At 40.5% G+C, this 21,107-nt stretch overlaps 1 protein-coding gene across 3 annotated transcripts in view; it reads right to left on the minus strand.

The window, feature by feature from the left end:
* Positions 1-17,216, minus strand: part of RAPGEF4 (Rap guanine nucleotide exchange factor 4) — a 145,279-nt gene extending 128,063 nt beyond the window's left edge. For all 3 annotated transcript variants that reach the window (XM_066189927.1, XM_066189926.1, XM_066189925.1), the window contains exons 1-3: positions 16,969-17,216; positions 5,310-5,452; positions 4,144-4,232 (exon numbers count right to left, since the gene is read on the minus strand). In XM_066189927.1, the coding sequence (XP_066046024.1) occupies positions 4,144-4,232; positions 5,310-5,452; positions 16,969-17,033 (297 nt within the window). In that variant the 5' untranslated portion in view covers positions 17,034-17,216. The remainder of the gene's footprint in view (positions 1-4,143; positions 4,233-5,309; positions 5,453-16,968) is intronic.
* Positions 17,217-21,107: the final 3,891 nt, after the last annotated feature.

Below are 21,107 nucleotides of genomic sequence, written 5' to 3' on the forward strand. Positions count from 1 at the left end.
CAGCCCTCCGGATCTTCTTACAGCTGACACTGCTGTACCATTCCAAGTACTCACGGCTCCCCCTTTAAAGATTTTCTAAAAAAGGCTAACTGTTTGCTAAGTCAATGCCCTATGTTCAGTTTGGTCTGTTTTTAAAAACTGACCTGCTGAAAAAACTCCACCACAACATAGGCAAGATAAGCTGGCAATAGGCCCCAGCACACACTATGATTCAGCTGGCAAAATACAGCAAAACTGCAGATAAAATTGCTATTTGGTCTTCGTCTTTCTCCTCTTCATTCCTTCATCCTTTATCAGAAGAATCGTTGGCATAAAAGGCTCTGAATCTAGTTCAGAATATCACAGTGTTGCAGAATCCAACAACAATGTAACACTGATGCTTCTGTCATAATGCATTTATTCCCAGCTTTACTCTGAGACATTGCCAACAGTCATCCTTAGACTGTTCATCTTCAAAACAGAGTTCAAAAATAAAACATACACAAGGCAGTCAGCAGTGTTTTTAAGACAACACCAAATCAGGAATATCTCTAAGAGAAACTTCTATTACTAGAAGTTACTATTCCTAACATTGGGTAGGCAACAGTGCCAAATAAAAATGAAATTCAGAATCTGATCATAACTGAGGGTCAAGACCTCTTTCTGGTATATTCTACAGAGGCTGCATTTTCTCTTTATTTTGAAGGTAACTTAACTATGTTTTTCTGTGGCTTTTAAATACAGTATTTATCAGGGTATTCGTTACAAACAAGTTGAGGCAAAACCAAAGCAGTTCATTACAGTTACCTCTGGAATTCACAGTGAGACGTTTTCACCTTAGAAAAAGTCCTCTTCGGTCTCTTCTTGACTGTTGAATACCCAGAAAAATCCATAAATAGTTTGCACAGACAGCAGACTCCACTCAGGATGTACTGGATAAGTAATCCTGTCAAATCTCTGCGGCCATTCCAATGGCAAATGAAATTACCAGCACATTTACCACCTCGGTGGAACAAAACCAACATTAACAGCGAATTGTTCTCTGGTCAAACTCTTTAAAACAGGGGTGTATTAAACAGTCGAATCCGGTTTTTAAAGTATCCATTCCAGCGCCGAGCACTGCCTGCACAGGGGTTTGCTTTGTGTTCTAACACTGCCCTCTCGTGACACAAGACAGTTTTGCAAGCAGAAAGGATTTTTCCAAAACAGTATGAAAGCAAGGCTTTATGAGATCCTAAGCATTTGTGTCTATCTCTATTAAAGCCCTTAGTAGTTCCTTTAATTATAATATCAAATAATATCTAATATCAATATTTCTGTTTATATGAATTCTCAACCTGGTCCTAATCAGTATCGCTAATGTTTTCTGAGAGAAATCACAGGCATCTACATTAGTAAGCAGCTGTGCAGCAAGATTTTCTGTGAACACCTTAGTAGCTACACTGAAGTCCGGATCCATTAGTACATTAAGATTTCATTTCTAGTGCAAGATATGTTCCTACATGCCTCTGTAGGAACAAAGGCTATTAAGACATTTTTAGTATGGACCAAGTGCACAATAACTTACTGCACTTCTAGTGGGAGGAAGCTACTAATCACCAAAGGTGACTGCACAGAGAGGTCGCACATGGTAGCTGTTACACAATGCATTAATTCCTAGACTTGGGGAAATTTAGGTTTCCCAAGCAGACAAATAAACACCGGGCAAAAGTGGGATTTGTATATTTTTAATCAAGAGAACAGATTTTCCATATTTACGTTAACACTGTAGGCAGCATCATATAATCATAGGATAATTGAAGATGCAAGAGAACTCAGGAGGTCATCTAATACAACCTCCTGTTTATCTGAAGTATTAAACAGTGTACCAATTAATTAGTCATGTCTAAAGACGTTTTAACCAATAGGAACCTAAATGCCAAGTCAGCTTCTCTCCTACTAGGAAAGACGGAGAAACCTTGTACTTTCACATGAATCTGCAAACTTCTAAACTCAGGTAAACACCTCTCTCTCCTGCTCTGCTGGAAGTTTCTCATTAGCATTAGTGCCATTTATGGTATAATAGTAACAGCGGAGCAATCAGTCATTATTACAACTGTGCAAAGGAGCCCTTCTCTCCTGGGTGATGTGACTGGAAAATGCTTCAAGCATCCCTATATCTTAAGCACAGGTCATCCATTCCCAGCTGGGGGCACAATGCTGACACCTGAGTGTGCCAGGGCTGCCCCAACAGCAATACAACTGTATTGCCTCCATCATCTGGGTTTGTAGTGAGCACAGTAGGCAACGAGTGCTAGCAAGTACTTCCAAGTTCAAGAATGACCAGTAGGATGCCAACAAAAAGTACAGACAAGACTGGAACCACATCCAGGAGCTACAGGCAGAAGATGAGAAGGAGACCAAGAATGGACAAGGTGAAACATGGTATAAACACCAAGTTGGAGCAAAACCAGACAAAATGTTGGACTCAAATAGTTTTAGGAGCCCCCAAACATCAAGATTATCCAGACGGGAATGGTAAATGCATGGGTTGCCATCTTTTTGGCAGTGAGGCTGTATTCTATGGCAACTAGGCAGTGGTAAGAATTCAGTTCATTGTTTTTGTGAGAAGGAAATGTGAGGTAAGAAATAACTGCAGAATATAATTTCTAGAACTAGAATTACATGAATTGTAGTTCAACAACAGTAGTTCTCCCTATTAGCAGGAAAATGAAGTTAACCTGAACAAGCAGAAAAAAAATATTTACATTATATTCATTAAGAAACTAGTGTTCCATACTCCATCTAATGGAACAAATCAACACTCCAAAGAGATTCTTAATTTAACACCCAGATTGTGCAGATGTATTAATTTCTGAGTAAAGAGCATTGATTCTTCAGAACAGTGTAGTGCCATCTTTTGGCAAACACCGGAAAATCCTGATTGCTTTAGACCTGCATAGAAAAGGGTCTCATAAGAGCTCAGTACTGTTCCAAATTGTGACAATACCAATGACAGCCAGGCCATGCCAAGAATTGCTCAAATTAAGCTAATTATACTCTCAATCAATCTCTACTTAGTACAGTGAAGAGGTTGCTAAAAATAATATGAAAGAAGTTCCTTTTGCATTTATCGTTCCACTGCAGGAAGTAGAAAGACAAAGTACTCACACACTGCCTTGACTTGCATTCTGACCCAATTTCAATGGGGATGCAATGCTCAACAAAGTGAAAAAAAATCCAATTTCTGCTATGAGCAAAAAACTTTCCTCAATCAGCCAAACTTTGGGCAAAGAATACACCACCACCATCCCCTACACATGCTCCATTCAATCCGGGTGGGGAAAAAGAGTAGTGGTCTCCACCAGGTCCTTGGTAGCTATACTACTCATGCAAAGGCACAAGTCCCTTATCAGAGGTACAACCCCATGCTGAGCTACATCATGGGACAATCACCAATCTCGAACATGGGAGCAGGGAATGGACAGGATGCCATCCCAGAAGACTGAGCTCACAGCAGCAAGTGCATGACTTGTCAGCATGACGTAAGACAATGCGGATGGGAAACTCTTGGAGAAAGATCTCATCCTTTTGGATTTTTATTTACTCTAAATTTTATAAATCTAGGAGCACCAAGGTACTGAGAAACCACTTTAAATTTGGGGAGAATTTTACTTGTTCTTCTATTTCTTAACACTGAATAGATATTACCTTTAGGCTTCCTGTCCAACGTGGTAGCAGTTCCAATAGTGTGCTATTACTACAATACTTCCCCATTTCTGCACTGGAGACTGCATTATGCTGTTATGAGACTGCACCCTTAGCGGGTTCGCTTTGAACTTCCTGAACAAGAACTGAATAAAAATATTTCTACGAAATCAATTAATAACTCTCTGATCTTTAGCACAACTACAATGACACTACTAGAAAAGACAGAGGAGTCTTGTTTTACATTAAAACGTAGACCATTTCCAGAGCATGACATTTCAGTTTCTTGAAATCAATAGCATGATTTGCCTTCCATAGACTAGGGACAACTGAGACTAAAAGAGACTCAGAGAAACATATACATCCTTGTGATATGACAAAATATCTGTAAACAATGTGTCATTATCTACCTCACCATAAATTATATTCTTTCTTTGTAGTACTGACGGGATGGTTGCAATGAGAAATCTATTTTACCTGGTGGTTGCTTGTATCAGACACCTTCACATCCAGTGATCCTGTCAGGACAGCATACCAATTCGTCCCAATATCACCCTGGCGGAATACTGCAAAGATGAAATCTTGTAAATAAGAGCTATCACTTTAAGTTTAGCAACAGTAATTAACATTTTCTCTACATATTACTGCAATACTGCAGTCACTGCTGGCACTACACAATTTGCCATATGAGATTACCAATTTACTATTACAGTAATATTTCCAATTACACTGGAGAGCACATATTTTATTGAACTAGTCAATACACTATGGAAACAATAAAAGCACATAGAACTGCTTCATTTTTGTCCCAGTTTGCTTCTGTTCTACTGTTCTCTTAGTTAATTAACCAACCAAAGAAACAAAACAAACAAGGAAAAAGGTTTTCTGAACAATGTCCCTTTGAAATTCACAATCTCCCAGTGCAGACACAGCTGCCACTGAATTCAGTAAGAGTTCTGGCTGAACAGCAACTGCAAGACCTTGATGTGTGATTTCAGAGTATCAAAATCCCTGCTACTCTAAGCAAACCCCAGCGCTGTATGCCAGATTTACCTGAGGTGTTTCCGAGACTTTATAAATACCACAGGTTTTCATCAGCTATTCCCCTGGTACACATGCCCATCACAGGGCTTCCACTTAATTCCATCTCAGCTTCACAGACCAAGCACAGGTGTCCCCATGCATCTGGCTCTCAGGCTGCCAGAGCCCCAGGCACGGAGCTGTTGCACCCTGCAGCAGTTTGCAGCTCTGCAGGTCTGGCTTGTGCCAGCCAGGGTGCCTGGAAACCGCACGCTATCAGTGATGTGCCTCGTTGACACACCTTTGCCCCTGACAGCACAAAGCACCGGCAAAAGCGATCAATAACACATTTGCAGGGGAAGAATAAGGCTTAAGTCCAATGACTGACTTGTAATCTTTCAACGGAACAGTGGTAGAGTCTTACATCCAACTGTATGCCTTGTTACCATAGATTCACTACACACTGCATTTGTAGGGCAAGCAGCACTTCAGTCCTGCCTTGCCCCGTGACTGTGACCGTAAACCTTCCACTGATTCTGCTCTCATCAGTCTCCTAAAGACAATCTCAGCCTAACCCCCAAGTTTATCTACATAAAATATATAATCATATGAAGCTGTCTTACATGTGATTCCTTTTTCCAGATTTTCATAATATCCACAGAGACATATCTGCTGGAGAAGGTTTGGATGAAATTTCTCAAAAGCTTTCACTTCTTTCAATCGTGTGAATATTATATCTACATCCTCACTAGAACGTTCCAAAGGCCTGTAAGAAAACAAAACACAAAATTCTCAAGGACTTTTATCAGAGAAACATCCCCACCTGCATGTGCTGAACTTACAAATGTTTGCATTAAACATCACAACATAATATAAATGAATTAAAATGCACTTTAAAACTACAAATTGAAATCCTTCCAAGACATCCTAACAACTGCCCTTTATCAACTTGAGCATGATTCTTATCATTTCAACACAGGCAGTGTCCAGAAGCCCCTTTAGCACCAAAGTCTTCATGCAGTGTCACTTTCAAAGTATATATGATGATACAGTCCTTATCCTAAAGAGCTTAGAACGATATATAGTTTTAGGTTTGTAAGAAAACATTATCAAACAGATGTCCAAACACAAAGGAGGTGTGTGGAATCCATGCCCAAAACAGATGTTCTCTATCTGGCTAAATGGAAAGCATTAGATACCAACAGTAACTCCTACATACAAGCTTCTTTTCTGCATTTGACTGACAATAAACTGACTTTCCTCTTCTCACTTGCAAGGAAGAAGGACAGTTTTATTAAGTATATTCCCTCCCATGAAGTTTCTCTCTTAGCATTGGACAAATTAAATATGCAAGCAAGAATTTTAATTTTTCATCATTAACAGTCACAAGTTTTAATTCAAGTGTTTAAAATATTTAAAATCTTTGACAGCAACACCTTTTTAAAAAAATAACATTTCAAGAAAAATAAAACTGCAGCACTCTCTACAGCAATGTAGCATGTATGACCAGCAGTTCAGCAGGTTCAGCATATTTATGAAAATAAAGTTCATTAGCTCTGGAACACACATAAATGTGATTATCAAACTCTATGAATCAGCAGATAAGTCAAACACTAGCTGACAGCATTAGAAAAAAATGTTATAACAGACTAAATGCAAACCACTAAGGACAGAAAGAAACAGAATTTTCCTGGGACATCATGCTGGATCAGATGCAGAAATCATTCATGCATAAAGGCGTAACAGAAAGAGAGACAACTGTTAGTAATCATTAGACCTATCACTCACTCAAATGTTGCTAGTTAATTTTACTGACAAAAACGTCCTCTTCGCCAGTTGATGAGCTTATGATGAACAGAAGTCAGGTAGCAACAAAGACTAAGGTCACAAATATGTATCTTTATTCACGTTACTGTTATACCCACGGTGTAAGCACTCCTTCCAAAAAGATTTTTAAAAGAATCCCCTTTGAAATCAGACTTTAAGGAAACCCAAATCTTTATCCCAATGAAGAAACCCAGATCCTACTTGCATTGAATCTCTGTATCTCATCTTTCTTATTAAATTATGTCTAGGAAGGATTAAATCTCTATCCTCGTTTATACTCCAATTTACCCTTACTAACTACAGATGAGAATAATAATTCTCTGGTGTGTGCAGTTGCTTCTACATCACAGTGACATCCTCTTACCACTTCAAATTACCATCAACTACAATAGCTCTCCTTTGAAATATTTCAAGTGAGATTTTTACCCATTTCTTTTTTTCTTGACTGTGAACTAGCTGACAAGTACTAATAAGCATTAACTCTCTTGTCAAAATCCTTTTAAGAAGATTAGGAGGTGCAGCTTGCAAACAGATTTACAATCTACTTATACAAGATCTCTATCCAAACCACACTAACTCTTGAAACACTAAGTACCAGCAAAACCCTACAAGTCAAAAAAGTGGGATCATTCTCAGAAAATCATCCAGCTCAAGATTTAGCTGTTTGGTTAAGATCATGAACTCTTATTCATAAAAATTAATGAGGATTCAACTTGTTTGACAACAAGATACCTTTGGATTTCTTTCAGAGCTCCTGGGAAATTTCCTCAATGTTAAGGAGTAAGGAATCAACAACAGGTGTCCCAAGCTGAGGTGGCCCTTGTCCGTAGGAGCACATGAAATTTTGCCTATGTAAAATTTCAGACTGCAGATTAACAGTGGTATTAGTAGCACTCAAACTCATTTCTATTTAGTTTCTAAAATCTATAGCAATGAATCTGGTTTCAAAAGCCAAGTATTACTTACTGAGAAAAATGTACCATGGCATCAAATAACTGCTTTTCCACAGGCTTGCAAAACTCAGGCAAAGTTTGACCACTTTCTACAAAGCATCTTTTAATAGAATTATCATAATGGTAACTTGTAATTATTATTAACTTGACATTCTTTATCATTAACTTAACATTAATCTATTTATGATGCCAAACTTTGTTTTCTGTTTCCTAAGTACAAGCTGCCTAACCTGGAACATAAAAAGGAGAGGACAACATAAATTTATTTCTTCATCACAGCTATCTTACTGTAAATTGTTTTTTGTAAAGCATAGTTTGTAATACTTAAACAGCTAATGTTATAATATAGTCCTTAGAACATTAATGATTCAATCTATTAATAGAAAAGTATTACTGATTGCAGATGGAGACTTTTCCAAGCCTAATTTTCACTGTAGTCACGCTTTAAAAAGGCAATGGTATTAATCCACAGAGGAACCATTCCCCAGAACACAGACAGGCTGCAAAGGTCAATCCCAAGGAATATCCCTACACACCCAATATGGCTCCAAAAACCCCTGGAAAGACTTTTCCAGATACCTCACCAGAGTACCTAAAGTCAGTTCTCTGTGATCATCACTGTTCAGCCTCACTGAGTTTAGCCCTCCTCTGCTAAACTATTGCTGGTTCAGATCTAGTTCTCTTCTGTTCTATGTCACATTGATGCTGATGCTACTGAAGTATCCCTTCACTGCTGATGCTGCAGAGTTACAGTCTCATATCCATGAGCAAACAAAGTCAAAAAACACATTTCAGTGAGTCTTCAGTTACCACTGGATTTTCTGCTAAAGCTTCTGTCCTGTACCCATTTCTGAAATCTCAAGACCAATGTACTGAATTAGGACCATAGGTTAATCTAAAAGTGTGAACAAATATACAAATCAAGTAAGATTCTTCAGCTCTCATTTGGTAAATATATAAGCTACAGTAAAAGCATTTCAGGGCAAGACCACCCTCCTTGTAGAAAATCTATGACTCCATCCAAGTGAAGCAACTCCTCCCCAGACTCCCTCACCCAATTTAAAATAAATTTTGAAGTCAAACTGTGCTGACATTTCATTTCACTGTAGCCAAAGCCAAGGGGGCACTTCGAGAGTTGCAAAGCAGGGCTACCCAATAAATTATTAGGGAGGGGTGAAAAGCAGGAGTAATTTATATTCATTACCTTACAAGCCTTTATGCTTTGTTTGACACCCAAAATGCCTTCTTACTTATATTACAAAATTGCCTCTTCAGAATATAATAAGTGATTAGCCGGCAGTAATGTTTTCACACAAGATGTCATCTGCTTCTTCAATACAACACTGCAGCACACATATACAAGTAACAGTATCAATGCTGGTTACACATTTCTATTCAATTACGTCAATAAAGTTTTCTTTAAAGATTATTTTACCCCTCATTTGGATGTGAAGATTTCAGGAGCATATTTTATAGAGATAAAACAATTTTCTTGACATTGTCTGCGTGACTACCTGTAAAAGATGATTATAAAGAAAATCTGCCTGAAGCCTATCCTCATAAGGCTGTTACCATGGGCTGGCAGTGCTGGCAGCCCCGAAAGCCAAGCACATGCTGGGCAGGTCCAAAGGCAGCATGGCCAGCAGGTCCAGGGAGATAATTCTCCCCCTCTACTCTGCTATCATGAGACCACACCTGGAGCACTGCATTGAGCTCTGGAACCCCCAACATAATAAGGATGTGAACCTGCTGGAGCAAGTCCAGAGGAGGGGCATGAAGGTGATGAGAGGCTGGAGCTCCGCTCCTGTGAACACAGGCTGAGAGAGGAGACGGCTCCAAGGAGATTTTAGAGCACCTTCCAGTACCTAATGGGGCCTACAAGAAAGCTGGAGGACAAGTATGTAGTGACAGGTGAAGGGGCAATGGTTTTAAACTGCAAGAGGGTGTGTTGAAATTAGATATTAGGAATAAATTTTAAACTCTGAGGGTGATGAGGCACAGGAACAGTTTGCCCAGAGAGACAATGGATACTCCATCCCTAGCAGTGTTCACTGCCAGGTTGCCTAGGGCCCTGACCAACCTGGTCTAGTGGAAGCTGACCCTGCCCATGGCAAGAAGGGTTGGAATGAGACAACATTTAAGGTCTCTTCCAACCCAAACCATTCTATAATTCTCTTTTGTAATTTTTAAATGCAAACTACTCAAGCTCAAAGTTCAAATACAGACAGAGGATTACTGTTACAATTCTTCACATACACAACTTGGGCAAAGTATTTCTGCCCACATGTAATATATATAGCTTTATAAAAAAACCTATTTTGATGGCTTTAAGATTAAGCATTTGAATGTTTATGCAGGATGTTATGAAAGACTTGTTAATCTAGAAGAAAGGAACAAGTTGGAGTTTTTTGGTTTGCTTTTGTAAACTTAATCCAACTATAACCTATTACTTTCTGTTACCATATGTCCTTTTTTTAGGTTCTATCTCATAATGGGTTTGACATTTGAGAAAGAAAAACCAGACTATATGTGGTTTTACCAAGGGTATTCTTTGCCAAGATGTCTCTAGAATTTTAAACTGTTTCTTTCCATAAAATGTGTTCAAAAACCTGAATCGTGCTCTAACTGAATGAAAGCATTGAATTTCCTTCCCTTGATCTTTTTAACTTTCTAAACCAGCAGTATTTCAATTCAGACAGCAATGAACAGCCCACAAAAGATGAGCAGATGGATCTATTTCTTCCACCGTTGTGACTGTTTGTAGAAAACAGCTAAAACACTAGAACAGAAAAATAAAATGAGTTCATCACTGGGTTAAAACCAAAGCCTCAATGCAAAGATGCAAAGGCAAACTCTATGAGCTGGAAAGTACCAGTAACCACTACTGTGGACCATTTAGTGAATATAACAGTACTTTAAAATATATTCAGCTGTGAAACATGAGCAAGGAGACAGCACCGAGAAATGCCAGGTAAAAACAGATCATTTCTCTATGCTCCCTGTACTTTCTTCTGTCCTTTCCTAACACACAGAAAAACAACGCTGTAGGATGCAGAAAAATACCAGTACCAATAGATCATCTTCCCTCAGTGAGAGCAGGGCAATACTGAAACTCTCTCCTCCAGGCAATGCCGTAAGGCTCTTTGACTTTAATTTCTCGTTGAGAAAGGGAAGTTTAAGAGTGGAATATCAGTGATCTATCAAAGCATTTTAGATCTGTAGTAAGGCACTTAAATGCTAACAATAAATGAAGTTACTTTTAATCTCAAGTAGTTTCCAGCTAAGAGTTTACTTCAATGGCAACAGAAGGTAACTAACTCCCACCAAGAGGCAATTCTCACTTGTTACAGTAATATTACCAATTCTGTTCTCAACACTCACATTTCAGACCCTCTTTCCCTTGTCACGGGAAATGTCTCATCATGAGGCTTTTAAATAATAATCAAATTACTATTCTTTTCTCTTGAATGTCATTTTTTAAGAGACTTTGGGATTCCAGCTCTCATTTCATCTGACAAACAGGAAATAGAATTTTATTTAAACACTGTTCCCGAGGTCTCTTACACACCCAAATCATTCTGGAGTTTAGGGGAAAAAAAATAAACAATACAAGTAAAATTGCTCATGTTTAGTTTTCAATAAATCACTACTGTCACCTACACTCACCTACACAGAATCCTTGTGATAATCTCTCAGGCCCTGCTACACAAGGCACAAGAAATACTGTAGAAAATCCTGATCTACACAGGTACTCAATGACCAGCCAGTTAAATGCAGACTGACTGGCTGCCAGCTGCAGTCAGACAGAATTTTTATAGTTGATTTCTGTCTTCTTTAGTGAGGACCGAAGGAAGGCAAATACAAGGGACTCTCCTTTACCTACCCCATTATCATATTACTCAATTAACTAAGTTTGATCAATACACTGAAAAATTATTGGAGAGTTAAACAGAGCAACCAAGTGTGCTCATTTCTTTACATACCCTGTTGTATAAATTATGTAACCTTCCAAAAGGTCAATTTTTAGATCTGTATACATAGTGGAATGGCAAAAGATGTATTTATTAACTAATTATATTCATAAAGACTTCTCTCCAGTTTAAAATACACTACCTGAAGAATACAGATCTAGTAGGAAATAGACTCTAGTCCACTTTCATTTGCGGTCTAGAAAAGACAGAATAATTCAAGAGAAATTAAAATGCAGAATTATATTCTTTCATTTGTGAGAATCTTTACATATTACGCATGCTTTGTAACCAAGATGTGACTGAATCTTATTGAATTAAACCTCCAAATTTCATAAACTGGAGCTCAAGACAGTTAAAATTCCATTTGACAGAAGTAAATCCAGATGAAATTACATTAACCAGTGCTGTAGCTTCATAATAAACATTAAAAGCACTTTAATATGAGGACAGACTCCGAGATACACTGCAAATGAAATCTGTAATTGAACAATATGCAAGTGATGATATCCCTCGATTCAAAATCTGGCACTATTCACCAATAACACCATGCCAAATGCACCTTTCCTGATTTAGGATCTGCATTGTTACAGCTAGTGAAAATTTAAAATTTACAGCAACAATGAAATAGGTTTTACAGATTTACGTTGGCATACATTTTGACAACTGACGAATTCAAAGATAGAAGGGAAAGTCCGTTCAGGAAACATTCACGGATATTGACAAAGCAGCAGAAATAGTAATTGATCATGCCAAATACAGTGCAGAAAATACAGTACAAAGGAAGTATCATTAGAATAATAAGCTTTGTTAAATGCAACAAATTTTAAGATGCAGACAAAAACAGATGTCATGCTAGATAAGAAAAAATACTTGTATTTGGAAAATATCTGGTGAACACCTGACTTTGAGGGCACAATTTCAATTAGTTGGTTTGTTGGTTTTTCATCCCTTTGCTGGAACATGGAGTTTTGTTATAAAATAAATTTAATCTGCTCAGAGTATAGGATTTTAGAGATCAAATCCTAATAATATGTGAGAAAAAACTCAGGCAACCAGAGTTTAGTTTCCAGTATCATCTGGTGAAAGAGAAAACCTACAGATGCACATGTAGCATACCAATTGTGCAGCCACTACATAAGACTACCAACTAAATTCGAACCCATCATGCCCTAAAAGGCATGTGAACATACTGCCTTGCTCTGGTGGGCTATGACAATGTTTATTCATGCTGGGGTAATCACTTTCTCTTCCTCTTAATACCTGGCCATGGCACAAGTGTGTAACTTACTGCAACCACATGTAACAAATGGAAGCCGACACTGCAAACGTGTAAGCTGGAGAGCAAAGAATAAAACAGCTTGAATTTGTTTAAAACACAACTCCTGATCTCACTAGGATTTAATCTGAATTCACATACTTGATAAAATGCACAAACCTACAAACTTAACAATTATTTTGGTTTCTCTAAGGAAACATGGAAAGGAAAAGGCTTTTTTTATTATTCATCAAAGACTGCACCTTTGCACTGGACTAGAAAATGAGGTGCGTGATGTGGAAAGATAAATTTGTAATTCATCACTCTCACAAGACTGCACCCTCACTTGAGTGCTAGAAAGCACTCAGGCTATGTCCATACAGCTCTGTCTCTGAGTTTCCACATCCGTTTCCACATCCACTGCAGTGCCTTCTGTTTCTATATCCCCACACAGACCTGATCCAAGCATATACCAGCTTAGTCACCCACTATACAGAGAGAAAACACGAAGCACACGCGCCAACCGGAACTGCAGTCCATGTCCATGATTTTGTTCAGATGCAAACTACATGAAAAAGGTGACATTCCTACCGATCTGTTACAAATAAAAAGCAAGGGAGAAATTTATATAGAAGATAGTGTAAGTTTCACCAATTGCACAAAAATATTTTTTAAAATAAAACAGCACCATAATGCAACTGTATTCATAATATTGCCTGATTATAAATCTCTATCCCATTATCTTTGACGTAATTAAAGGTTATAGAGGATGACAAGTATTTTCTCTATTTATTCTGCAATAATTCTTTCAGAATAACAATTCTTTATTCTAGCCTATCTGTATGCTCACAAGGGATCCCCTGTTTACTACTAAGCAAACAAAGACTGCATCTCAAATACATGTTATACTGAACTAAAAAACCAAATCCTGATTCAAATATGTTGCTGTTAAGTTATGTAGCTTCAATCTGAATTTACATTCAAATCTGTGAGAGGAACAGGTCTGAGATACTACCCAGTATGCATTATTTTGGGTTTTTTAAACATAAATGATGCAAGACTAACAAGGATTACATGGTTATAAAGGCTCAGTATGTAAAGTATGTCCTTGAAAAGCCCATCCCTACTTAAATAATTTATAAGTCATTAGGCAAAGATCATAATATTCTTAGCACAACAGGCCAGGGAAGCTACATGCTTTGCCCTGTGATCTGCCCTTCCAGTCTGCTAAAGGTTACTTTTAATTCAGAGAAAAACACACGATGCCACTGTCAGGTATGAGAAATCCTGGCATCTCTAGCAGTTGTGCACACTATACATCCCTAAAAGTTTGCATCTGAATCCAATTAGAACAATTAACTGAATTCATAAATGTGATCAGATTTAGAGAAATAATAGTTATGTAAAAAAACTTTGTCTACCATTCAGTAAAGATACTGTCAGCATGGAAATTTCCTGGTTAGATGGTTTTTGGTGTGAAAGAGCACATGAGACTAGAGAAGACATTCTTCCTAAGTTAACTGTACACACATGCATAAATCAGTGACCCTTTTCTAATTATGTGCAGAGCAGACATGCAGAAAAGTGCTAAGATTAGAGGGATACTTCTGCTCCCTAAGAAATCAGTGGTAAGGGAACTATTATGTAAATGTAAAAGGACTGGTTTCCTTCCTCAAGAGAAAAATTATTTACATCTCTAGGTATAACCAGGATGTACACTTGCTCACTGCTGATCCTCTCTCTCTCTCCTACAAAAATAAATTATTCTTAATAGACCACGGTGTTCTGAAATTTTTGTTACCTTTACACTTGTAACTTTATATATAAATACTGTCCCATGTATTTGATTTTTAAGTGTGGACCTTTGACATTTCTGGCTAGTAACTACGCATGGAAGCTGCACAGACAAAGCACTGGTAGGCCCAGCCCACAGCACCCTACACAGTAATAACAGTTATTACACAGTAATAACATTCCTCCCGTAACATTTTAGCAGTTCTTCATTTTTATATGTGATCTAATTTTAGATGTTGGTAGTCCCACTTTGACAAATGATTTGGGAAAAAAACCTGAAAAACAAATATAAAATACCTAATTTCTATACATGATGTATTTTGCTATTTCTATCTCGATTTTTTTTCCACATAATTATATTGGATAATCCATATCACATTTTAATTGTTTTTGTTGAGGCTCACTTAACATTCTAAAGCATACCAGTTTTAGAACTGTCTTCCTCCTAGAAACATATTAATTGACTTAAACACACTAAAACTCCATTTATTATTTAGTAAAAACACATAGTACTCTATAGAGAATTTACTCATTAAATGATTCCATAGTCACAGAATTCACACCTAGGATAGAAAATGCTGCACAATTTTTAAAAGCCTTAAAATACATAGACATTGATAACAATTCAAATTAGTACACTGATAAGATTATCTATAGAAAATAAATACACTTTACAAATACAAGTAAGCCAATTAAAAACGTTTCATCTACATTTTTAGGTGGGAAAACAGAATAAAATGCGTAAGTGTACTTCCTATGATCACAGAGCAGAGCACAGGAAAAAACCTACGATCTTTCATTTTATGGTTTTGTCCTACATATAGACCCCCTTCTGGAAAAGGGTAAGACATAACTCTTAAGAGCACTTGGAACTGTGCTTTCAACAAATTGGTGCTACTGGCTTTCTCCAAATAGCGAAACAAAAGTTTCACCTTATTAGCCCTAATGAAATTTGTGTTACAGAAAGATTTCTAAATTAAATGCCACACATACGTTTCCTAAATACATCATCTACTCCCCAAGGCTATGTACTTCATTAAGCCCTGAATTTTAGTTTACAATTTGGATCTCACAGTGTATTGCATGTAGGAAAACAGAAACAACAGGATCACCTATCTGAAAGTACTGGGACTCAAACTCTCCTTCACCTCTGTTCAGTGTCAGTTTACAGAGAGGCCTCACTTGGGTTTTTAGACTGCTAGGTTACCATCAACAGTTCCGTTTGAATTTACGAGTGCTTTCAACATTTATATGCATTATTTGATCTCTAAGAGGTTAGTCTTAAGTCACATGTTACAGAGGGGGATCAGTGTCTGTGGCAGGTGTCTAGAGTGTCTACCCCAAAAGTTCCACTAACTTACAGTTTGCTACCTGGACTATTAAGGAAAACCTAATCAGAAGTGCATCCTACAAAACTAGGAGTTACCTGAAAACGGGAGAAACTATGAAAAGGGGAAGGGGTCCCTTCTACGTGCACAAAGGATTCTCTCCACAGCACAGCCCCAAATGGTACCACCTGCCAAAAGCTGTCTCACGATGCTCAGCTAACTGCCATGCACCACATAAGAGAATTCTCTCTGATAGCTGTGTTTTGAGCTGCATTGAGCATCTATGGTCTATATTTTTCTTAACTAAATTCCTAGACCACAGGAGACACAGTGAGCGTTCAGACATTAAATGACTTCTGAACTAATCCAGGAATCAAAGGTATAAATACAGCAAAGGGCGTTCAAACCACCCACTGCGAGAGTGGTTCAAACCACTCGTCACTGCGAGACTTTGGGCTGCAGCACCCGAAAGAAAGAATTCCAAAGAATTTTCAATTTTACTTCTTTTGTAATAATAATTTGCCCGTAATTTTGGCGGCGCACGCATCACCTCTGAGCACACGTCAGCCAGCCGTGCCGCCCACCCAGGCGGTGCCGCCGCCCGCCTGCACCTGACCCGCAACCGGGGGACAACGGCGGGCCCCGGGGCGCCGCAGTGGGGACAAGAGGGACTCGTCCCTTCCCGCCCGCCCGGCGCCGATGCTGGGCGGGGGCTGTGCACCCGCTGCGGGAGGCGGGGGCGGTGTGCCGAGCGGAGGGGAGGCAGCGGCCGGGCGCCGTGAGGGCAGGCGAGGGCGGGCGAGGGCAGAACGCAGCGGGTCTGCCATGGCCGATACGGCGGGTTCCCGGCTGGCAGCCCCAGGCCCCCTCCCCGCCCCGGAGCTCCCCCTCCTCCAACACGTGCAGCATCTTCCCGGCGGGGAGCAGCAATCCCTATGGGGACTGCCTCTCTCCTCCGCTGCCCTGAGTATTTCCAGCCCTCATCCCTGCACGCCGCTCCGGCTTCCCCGAGGCGTTCTGCTTTCCACCTGCACGCTCCTTATGTAAGGCAGGATCTCATGGAGAGCGCGGATGGGGGTGCCAGCGCGCGCACATACATATACATGCACACACACAGCATCCCTCCGCAGCCGCTCCTGGGAAGATGCCGATACCTTTTATCCAGGCACGCGATCCACTCGCCGGAGGACGAGGAATGGGAGGCGTGAGCGGCGACCATGTTGGACCGGGATCAGGTTGTCGCGCACCCGGCTGGCGGCGGCTCCCCCCGCCCGCGCGCCGGTCGCTCCGTCCGTCCCTCCGTCCGTCCGTCCGTCCGTCCGTCCGTCCTCGCTGCCTCCCCGCGCGCGCGGCTCGATGGGCTCGCCCAGGCCCCGCCGCAGCGGCGGAGCGGGTCCGCGCGCCGCCCTCACGCGCCCGCCCGCGCCCGGGCTGCGACCTGCGGCCGCCCAGATCCCCCGGCCCTGCTTCCGCTCCGCCGGCAGGGAGCGGCCCGGGGAGGGCGCGGAAAGAAGTCACTCCCCTTCTAAAAGGTGGTGTCCTCCTCCGGCTATCGTGAGCTCCTCGGTGCCCGCACCTAGACCCGGCTTACTGATCCCTGCCCTTGCTTCACCTTGACTTGGTTTGATTTGGAGGGGCAATAGAAGCATTTCAATTGGAATAAGTAGCTCAGGAGAATTTTATCGGCACTCCAGAGCACTGTGTGCCCGTCCCGTCCCCCCTCGCCCCCAGCAATAAATGCACAGTGGGTGAGTGAAAGGAAGGTGCAGTCCATATTTCAGGATTCTTTCCTGGACACTTCCTCCAGTCTGCTGTCCATCCTGTCATCGCCCACGAAACCGTGTGCTAAAGTCTCTCATTTCTTGTGCGTGAAAAATGAGCTGGGCAGTACAGCCTGTGAAGAGGATTTGGCACTGGAAGGAACCCAACGCACAGCATGAGAAAGGTGAGTCTAGTGTACAGTGAAACACGCCCACACCCTTCTGTTGTGCTAGTGTGGCCTTCAAAGTGCAGGGTTTTTAATGATACTAATGTATACATGATTTTAAAACTGATGAGGAGAGGAAGGAATGCAGAGCAGCAGGTCTCCCTGTTTTGCAAATTCTACATTAAATATTTTCTATGAAATATTTTCTACAAATTGTTTCAGATAGCATCTTCCCAAGTAATTAGTGTATGACCATAAGCTTCCACTAACAGTCAACACAAATTGCCTTCAATACCTTGCAAGAAGGGTAGGAAGCAATACGAATCTCAGCAGGATGTTTGGGGTCACATGTAGGTGATAGCAAAGTAGAACTCAAACTGTGCCTTCCTTCAGGCTCATAAATCCTCTCTTCTCTACAGAAGAAGGAGTCAGATGATTTATTCAAATGGTGATCATCTGCCACTGTCTTTCAGACTTCTCCATGGGCTATCTTCTCTGCCCTCTGTTGTAATTTCTTTGGTCATACCAAGTAATTTCTTAAATACATGTGCTACTTCATATTTCACATCTGCCCTTCAGTTGGTTGCCTTGCTGCCACAGTTTCTTTAGCACTTTTAAAGAAATAACTTTTAACATTGGGATGCTGAACAGTATGATGAAAAATCTAAGGAAATATATCTAGAGATCCTTTTTGCCAAATTGATACAGCTAAGAAACTGGGATGGCAGAGGAGAATGCCACAAAAGGCAATTCTTTCATTTTGCCAAAAAAAAAAAAAAATTAATGTGCATTCCAGTGGAATAGAAGAAGCTGCCATTCAGTGAGATCAAAGCTGCAGCTCTTCCTTTGCTATCGTTCATGGGGAAAAAATATGAGAATTTTTTGCATCTAAGCAATCAATCTACTCGAGGAAAATCAATGCTATTCATTTGTCCAAATGCAAGTGTTCGAGAGCCACAAGAACCAGAGTTTGAAAGGTAAGGGGCTCTAAATTCTCCATCAAATTAATGATTTACAACACAGTACGTACATTACAGATGAATCAATTAAAACTGACTAATTTTGTACTTCCATCACAAATGAGCCGTCAGAGCGGCGCCCCGGCCCGGCCGCCAGAGGGCAGCCGAGCGGCGCCGCCGGCGGGCGCGGGGCCCGGCCGGGAGCGGCCGGAGCGGGCGCGGAAAGTCCTCGGGGTGGTTTCCGCCAGGGCCGCTTCTCGAATCCCGTGTCGGTGCCGTGAACCTCCCCTTGACCGAGAAACGGCCCTGCCCTGGCACAGCCCTCGGTCGTTACCAGTACTTCGGTTTCCAAGGAATGCGATGAGAGTCGGCAGAAAGGGGATGTTGCTCGCGGTCTTGGCTGTGGGCAGATACCACTCAGAGATGGATATCTTTTTGTGGAGTAACCATTAAAAGAGAGTCTAACACTTTGTGGATTGTGTAAGCTAAACATGCCCAGAGTCAGCCACGAACCTTGCCTGCGTCCATACTTCATTCGGAAGGGTCCCAATTAGAGCGCAATTAGAGCAAGACAGCCAAAATTAACTCTGGCATTTGTATTGTGAATAATCATGTCACTTTGTGATTAAGACACCGGTGAAACTTCGCAGAGAAACTTAGAGAGCAAGGAATAAATATTTGAGTAGTTCAGATATCAGGCTGTGTCAACCAAAGTCTTCAAACTGCACAGAAGTGTCAGGAGCTCCTGTCTATTGAAATCAGAAATCTCAGACCCCAGGACAGTCCATGTGCTCTCGAGATGAAAGGTACCAAGTAAGCATTATATATCTCACATGACAAGTCAAATAGAATGCAGATTATCCAGTGACTCTTAAGAATTCAGACCATAACAAGCCTAGGAAACGTAATTTTAGAGTACTGGCCTTATGCTAATGGGGTCAAGTGTCCACTCACTAGCAAGAACATTTACTAGAAGGAAAATGCTAATGCACACTCCTTTAGTTTATACCCTGTACCTCCTCCTGCTGCCTCACAGTGCTCATTCTTCATTACTTTTCTAAGTGATACCCTTATATGAAAAAAAGATGACCAAAAAGATAAATTTGAGATTCAATTTCTCCGTATTGAACAGAAGGCTAATGGGACTTTTTAGAATCTGAGATGTGATTATGCAGCCAAAAAATTAAAACGACAGCTGCTTTCAAAGGAGATTGCTGCTGGGAAATGGAGAATTGCCAGCTGAGGTTTGGGAAGATCAGCTGGCCTTTTAACTTTCCACAGTTTAGGAAGGAGTGACAGGGCCATGCTCTTAAGAAGCCCTTAAACTATAGAAAACAAGAAATTAACCAGCCTTCAAGTTATCCCATGCCTGTAAGAATAAGAGTTCAAAGGCGTAGGGTCCAAACTGCTGTTTGCATTATGGGACATAAAGACAGCGAAATCTTCATGTGAGTTCTTCTGGGATTTGTATGCTGTGAGGATTGCAAAAGATGTGATGATGTACATACTTTAAACCAATGTATGCATTAATAAAACTGTCCTGTAAAGCAACATATGATTCTCCTCTTCCGTGCTAATCAATAAAACCAGTATGCAATAACCTAGCAAGAGAGTTTCACAACAAGTAAGGACTTCGCTTCCTTCCTGCATCATTCTGTGTTCTATCTTTTTCTTGTTCCTGTTCTCCTCATTTACTCTGGATAACTCCCAAGTTAGTTCACAGGGAAGTCTATTGAAATAAATAAACAAGTTCTAACTTAGTCACAAGAGTATTGTGAAGATTAATTAACTAATGAAGTACAGTTCTTTGATGGTGCGATGCTTTAATGCATTTAATAAATGTTAATTTATTATTGCTTAGATTTATGGACACATCAGTGTATTGTGCTAGAACAAAAGTTTGTACGCAGAACCCAGGACAACATAAGGAATCTCAATATGATAAATATCAGGGAAGTACTTTGCAGTTGCCTAAGATCCAAGGCAGGCTGGGACTCAGACTGCACTATGACCCTTTTCAGTAAAATGTTTGGGAGACAGTAGAACTTGGCTCCACACTAGACCCGCACAGCCTGCTCCTTATTCTGGGAGTACAGGGCAGACACATCAGTGCTTCCTGACAGACCCGAATCACACTGATCAGCAGGGGCTGAATCACAGACGTGATGAAGAGGGTCTGGCTTTGTGCCCAGTCGCAGGAATAGGATTCCTGAAGTGCTAGGCTGGCTCTCCACGTACCCACAAGAGCCTGACAGGTCATTTCAGCTCCTCACTGCCTGAAAGCAGCTGTGCTGCCTCTGGGTCTGACCCTACAAGTGTTCATTTAGAACACAAAGCATGCACTTGGAAACTCCAGTGTGCCTTGTCCACACTGCATTGTCAGCTTAAATGTCTCACTTTCTCTGGA

The sequence above is a fragment of the Chamaea fasciata genome, unplaced genomic scaffold (assembly GCF_029207755.1).
Source record: "Chamaea fasciata isolate MVZ Bird 193981 ecotype frontalis unplaced genomic scaffold, bChaFas1.0.hap1 SCAF_8, whole genome shotgun sequence".
Taxonomy (NCBI): domain Eukaryota; kingdom Metazoa; phylum Chordata; class Aves; order Passeriformes; family Sylviidae; genus Chamaea; species Chamaea fasciata.